This window comes from Phytophthora infestans, genomic scaffold (genome assembly GCF_000142945.1).
Source record: "Phytophthora infestans T30-4 supercont1.6 genomic scaffold, whole genome shotgun sequence".
NCBI lineage: Eukaryota > Oomycota > Peronosporomycetes > Peronosporales > Peronosporaceae > Phytophthora > Phytophthora infestans.
The window spans coordinates 4,664,021-4,670,361 of NW_003303753.1; the positions used below are offsets into that span (position 1 = coordinate 4,664,021).

A 6,341-nucleotide genomic window follows, 5' to 3' on the forward strand; every position below is an offset into this window, starting at 1 on the left:
TACCGTAAACTACTGTATCTAACATATGAGACCCTCATCATGGGGATTCCCCATTGGGGAACCACTGGTTCAACCAGTAGTATACTACAGTACTGCACCCCGTTTTCGCGCCCTTGGACCTTTGATAAACTTCCGGATGTGATGCTCCTGAATCCAAAAGAACTTTTGTTTGTCTGCTAAAATCGGATTGATTTGCAAATCCTATATGGTCCACCCCCGCGAAAACGGGGTGCAGTACTGTACAGTACTTGCGTCGACGGATCTCGACGGTCAAGATTCATGGTAGCGGGAGGGAATAGTCGAGTCGACCAGGGAACCAAATATCATGTGATATTTTTAAAGGTAATAGTACTATTTTTGATATTAAATATTAAAAGTAGCTCAGTTTTTAAGGCTACCATAATATTCAAATATTAACTCAGAGATTTGGAAAAATATTAGATACTAACGGATGCGCCCGAATAAAAGCCCCCTTCCGAATAGTGTCCTGTGGGGTGCTGCCTGCACTATTAAATACAAGCCTCTTCCGAATAGAGTCCTTTTACAAACTACCAAACCTGCTATTACAAACTTACTGACCATTCATTATACAGAGAAGAGCAATTTTTCGGCAACAGGCCGAAAGTTGCCCCTATTTTTGGTGTAGAAAGGAAAATTTTCACCTTCTTTTAAAAACAAAGTCAGGGCCACTTTTCGTAGCACACCAACCCCGAGCTTGGGTTGATAGCGAGCTGCTCAAGAAGTGGATTGATGTGACTATTCCACTTGTGATGCACGGTGAGCGTAAATGCTTGGTTTGGGACAGCATGAGAGCTCACATATCGAAGGCTGTGAAAGCTAAGTGCTCTTCGAAAGTGTTCGATATGTGTTGTGCCTGGGTGGCCTCACGCCTTCCTCGCAAGCTGGAGATATTGGAATCTATAAGAGCATCTCCAGCGGTAGGCTCTAACGAAGGTTTTATCCCAAAAGCTGCGCAAATAAATCTCTCGACAAGTTTTTTTGCCCCATTCGTTGGTGGCATTATTAGTTTAAACTTCAAGAAGACTTATATTTCTGGTCCAAGGACTTTATATAAAACCTCAGTCTAACGAAAGGAAACCTTCGATCTCAGCACCGACACGGAAACTTGCAGTACGATGGGGAAGGGCTTAGCGTGGAGTGAGAGCGAGACCATACAGCTTTGCCTGTCGTGGCTGGAGGTATCGGAGGACGCAGTGCGTGGTGCAGGACAGAAGAAGAGCACGTTCAGCAGTCGCTTGAACAGCCACTGGCTGGAAAACAAGAGACCAGAAGACAAGGATCCACGAACGGAGGTCGCGATAATGGGGCGATGGAAGAAACTGCAGCCAGAAGTAACGAAGCTCTGCGGTATATATGCGAAGGTCACCAGCAGAGAGCGATCAGGATGGAATGACGCTACGCCGCGTTGAAGGTTTACCAAGAGCGACACAAAGAGCCGTTCGAGTTTCTTGCGGCGTGGAAGGAGCTCAAGGACAAGCCCAAGTGGACCAACAAGATCACTTCGGCCTCATCTATTGGAGTCAAGCGAGGAACAAGTGACGTTGCGTCTTTGGAGAGACCAGAAGGCCGCAAAGCAGCAAAGGCGGCTAACGCCAAAACTAATGAGAGTCATGGAAGTGCTGGAGCTCAAACGATTGGGGGTGAAGCTCACCTCAGGTTCGTTGTTGCCACAGGAAAGAAGGTCGCTGTGATGGAGCAAAGTCTCCATCTATCTATCTTCTTGTAGAATCCCGCTAGCTACGAATCACAGGAATATTTTACTATGCAGCAAAAAACCATCCTCGCCAACATGAGGAAGACACTTGCTGATTCACAAGAGCGCTAGCAGTTACAACAAAGCGAAGAGCTGGAAACACCTGAGCGTTCGTTCATGGCACCGCACGTGGCAGGACTACATAATGGCGAGGGTGAAGAAAGTGAAGTTGCTGACAATCTAATCAGTACTTTAATTTAGCTGGGCTTCTGCACGTAGTCTAGCTTAAAAACCTACTACACAGGATCGAGAGAAAAGTTTTGCTAGCCGAGAGCACCGTAGCACTGCCATACGTGTTCGATCAAATCCGTTTTTAATTCATAGTGAAGTTCTTCGTCTTCAAGCACTTGCATCGCGTTTGCTATCATTGCGACTGAGCACTCATCCGGTACACCAACTTCTGCCGGGCTGACCCATTCATCTTCAAACAGGTACTGATGATTTAGCGAGGTAATTCGCTGCTCGTCTTCCACAATCATGTTATGGAGGATGATACATGCTAGCATCACATCATTCATTGCATCGACACTCCATAGCTTACAGGGCAGGGCAAGAATTCGAAAGCGCTGTTGTAATACTCCAAATGTGCGTTCAACGTCTTTGCGAGCGGCTTCCTGCTGGGCAGCGTAAGACTTACGCTTGTTGCCTTGGGGCGCACTGATACTGGATTGGAAAATTGCCCAGACAGGATAGATTCCACCTGTAAGATAGTATCCCTGATTGTACGTCGCACCATTCACCGTGAAGGAAATCCTGGGAGCAACACCGTTTACCAGGTCATTCAACAAAGGTGAACGCTCGAGTACACTCAAATCATTGTTGGCGCCAGGCATGCCATAGAATGCATGCCAAATCCATAACGACTTAGAAGCCACGGCTTCCAAGATCACCGTCGAACACTTCTCTTTTCCCTGAAAAGCTCCTTGCCATGCCGTTGGACAATTCTTCCATGTCCAGTGCATACAGTCCAAGCTACCAATCATACCCGGAAATCCGCGTTCAGCATTCTCGGCAAGAAGTATTTCCAAGTCATTTTTGGTCGGCTTTCGAAGATACTCTGGACCAAATAATCGGATAATATTTCTGCAGAACAGCTTTAAGGTCTCCAACACTGTGGACTCAGCCATACGAATCAACTCATCTAATTGATCTGCTGATGCTCCATATGCCAACATCCGTAAAGCACACGTCACCTTCTGTTCTGGTAGGAAACCAGCACGTCCAGTTGCGTCACTACGCTGGACGAAGTAGCTGCACTCTTCATCCTCAACCAGGGCAATGGTAATGAGCTCAAAGAGGTTACGACGCATACCAAATCGCCTGCGGAAGTCATCTGCATCAGAACGAGTAGCCATGAACATTAATGAACAGTTTTAAAGGAGAACATGTCGTTTACTCAAATACATACCATCATCGTAGACTGGGTTGTCGCCAAGTTAGTCACTCATTAGGCGTTCACCCCACATTTCTCGATCCCGCTCTTTATTTGCTCTCCTGCCTTTGGTGGACCCGCCGTGTTTGCCCCGCACTGCGCTCGTGTTGTCCACCCCGCCCTCAGGCAACATGTAGGTGAAATAGTACTCTTCTTCCGAGTCGTCGTCCATACTTGACGTCACCAGCAGCGCTTCACTCCTTCGTGTATTTCTGATAGTGCGGTATCTAGAGAGATCTTTTGTATCGTCGTTTGATTGGACAAAAAAATGTTAAGCCGCGGTGAGTTCCAAACCGCTGTGACAAGATGCAATCAGGAGTTCTATCCTAAAAATTGAGGTCTCATCCGTCTCAATAGGACTTGCAAATAAGTCTAACCGCTGGAGATGCTCTAAGAGTTTCAAAAACCTACTGTACATATAAATTTATGCTTAGAAAGAGTCCGACCAACTAAGTCCTCACCCGTATAAAGTCCTCTCTGTCACTTTCGAGTGGCACTATTAAATATAGTCCGGACTTTAATAGGGCGCATCCATTAGATGATATTTTATGATATTTTCCCGCTTAAGTACGTTTCGTACCGGGAACTGTTTCGGCAGCAGTAGTGATGGCAGGCTTTAAAACTCCGCTGACCAGTGGGATGAACGCGCCGATGCCATCGTCGCCACCTTTACCGACGACGACATTATCGGCCAAATGACCCAAATCTACATCAACCAGCTCCTCACAGAGGACAACAAGGTTGACGACGACAAGGTGCGCGCGTACACCAAGATGCGCGTCGGCTCGTACCTCACCAGTCCGTTCAACAACGGGCCCGTGAACGGCACGTACATGTGGACCGCCGACGAGTGGCGTGAAGTCATCACGAGGATCCAGGAGATCACGATGGAGGAGAATGGTGATCACCCGATGGTGTACGGCGTGGACTCTGTGCACGGCGCCATCTTCGTGAAGGACGCCGTGCTGTTCGGCCAGCAAATCAACGGCGGCGCGTCGTTCAACCCCGACCTCGTGTACGAGCAGGGTCGCATCACCGGCCGCGACACGGAGGCGTCGGGCGTACCATGGGTATTTGGCCCCATTCTCGGCATCTCGCGCAACCCACTCTGGGCACGTACATCGAGACGTTCAGCGAGGATCCACACATCAACTCTGTCATAGGTGACGCTATCATCCGCGGCCTGCAGAGCAACAACTACACCGCCGCGTGCATGAAACACTGGATCGTTTACCCGAAGACCCCCTCCGGTCATGACAAGGACGCCGTGACCGTGTCGGACTACGACATGATGAATTACTTCTTCCCGCCCTTCAAGGCCGCGGTGGACGCCGGCGTGATCAGCGCGATGGAAAACTACATATCCATCAACGGCGTGCCTACCGTGTCGAATACCAAGCTCATGAACGCGCTGCTGCGCGATGATCTGGGCTTCGACGGCATGATGGTGACGGACTAGGCCGAGATCAAGCAGCTCACGGACTTCCACCGCACCGCGCGCAACGAGACCGAAGCCACCCGCATCTCGCTCACACGCGCGTCCGTGGACATGAGTATGGTAGCGCAGGACACGAGCTTCTACAACGGCACTAAGGCGCTGTTGGAGCAGAGTCCACAGTTCCGCGAGCGGCTCAAAGAGTCTGCCCGTCGCGTGGTCAAGATGAAGCTGCAGTTGGGTCTGTACGAGACACCCGTGCGCGGCGAAGAGAACCTCGCACTCATCGGCAACGACGACGATATCTCGGCGGCTCTGGAGCTGGCGCGCGAATCTATTGTGTTGCTGCAGAACAACGACAGCACACTGCCGCTCAAGGAGGACGCGTCGGTGTTCCTCACGCGTTTCACCGCCGACAACATCGGCCGTATGTGCGGCGGTTGGACGATCGCATGGCAAGGCTACAGCGACCAGGACCACTTGCTCACAAAGGGAATCGTGGTCAAGTCGGCCATGGAGACGCTCGTCGGCAACGACAGCTTCAGCTTCTTCAACGGCCTTCACCCGAACGGTTCGTACACTGAGGCGGACCTGGCCACGGCAAAGGAATTAGCTAGCAATGCTGAGTACACCATCGCCGTGATCGGCAAGGACACGTACGCCGAGAAACCTGGTGACATCGACGACCTGGCGTTGCCCGCTGGTCAGATTGAGTACGTGAAGGAGCTGGCATCCACAGGTACGAAAGTGATCTTGGTGTTGTTCGAGGGTCGTCCACGTCTGCTTGGTGACCTACCCGAGACCGCACACGCGGTGGTGAACGGTTTGTTGGCATGTGAGCTGGTCGGCCAAGCCATGGCCGAGATCATCTACGGCAAAGTAAACCCCAGTGGTCGCATGCCGATCACGTACCCGAAGGACCAGGCCAACATCCATATGACGTACAACCACCCTGTGACGAGCATGTGCCAGACGCAGGAGTCCGACGGTGCTTATTACTGCGAGAATCAGTGGGATTTCGGAACGGGCCTCAGCTACACTGAGTTCACCTACTCTGAAGTGCGTCTGAGCCGCAACGTCGTCACGTCTTCGGCGGAAGACGTCGTAGTGTCTGTGGATGTTACGAACGCTGGTAGTGTAGCCGGTAAGGAGACCGTCATGCTCTTCCTCATCCAGCCATACAACTCGCTGAATGTGCCGGAGATGAAGCAGCTCAAGAAGTTCTCCAAGATCAGTCTCGAGCCTGGCCAGACACAGAACGTCAACTTCACACTCACATCTGACGACTGGAGTGTTTACTACCCACAGGTGGGTCACGGGCTCAAGAAGGTGGCCGAGGACTGCGAATACGTGGTGGCCATCAAACCGGAGACGGACTGCGACGTGTACAACGAGACGGCCGTGGCCAACCCGCTCTGTGCAACCTTCTCACTCAACACGGGCGAGTATTCGTTCGGCACGTTCGAGGAGCCGTGGTAAGCAGGAGGCGTACTTGATAAGTGTTTGTGTCCACGCTGGTCGCTCTCAACCATTTTTACAATAACGGATTGTTTCAATCTTCGATACTCTTATAAAAAAATGTTTTAAGAAAATCTTTAGCAAAACCATCTCGTCTTCATCCGCATTGTACGAGTTCCGGCCAAGTGAGTACCGACGCATTAACTCGTCGAAGTAGCTTCAACTTTCCCGTGTACTCGTTG

General features: G+C 50.6%; 1 protein-coding gene across 1 annotated transcript; it reads left to right on the forward strand.

Moving 5' to 3' along the window:
* Positions 1-3,901: 3,901 nt before the first annotated feature.
* On the forward strand, positions 3,902-6,120 carry PITG_05066 (glycoside hydrolase, putative; the record flags this gene model as incomplete). Its single annotated transcript, XM_002905688.1, has 3 exons — positions 3,902-4,322; positions 4,370-4,653; positions 4,714-6,120. The coding sequence occupies 3 exons, from the start codon at positions 3,902-3,904 to the stop codon at positions 6,118-6,120; spliced, it is 2,112 nt and encodes a 703-aa protein (XP_002905734.1).
* Between the last annotated feature and the right edge of the window lie 221 nt (positions 6,121-6,341).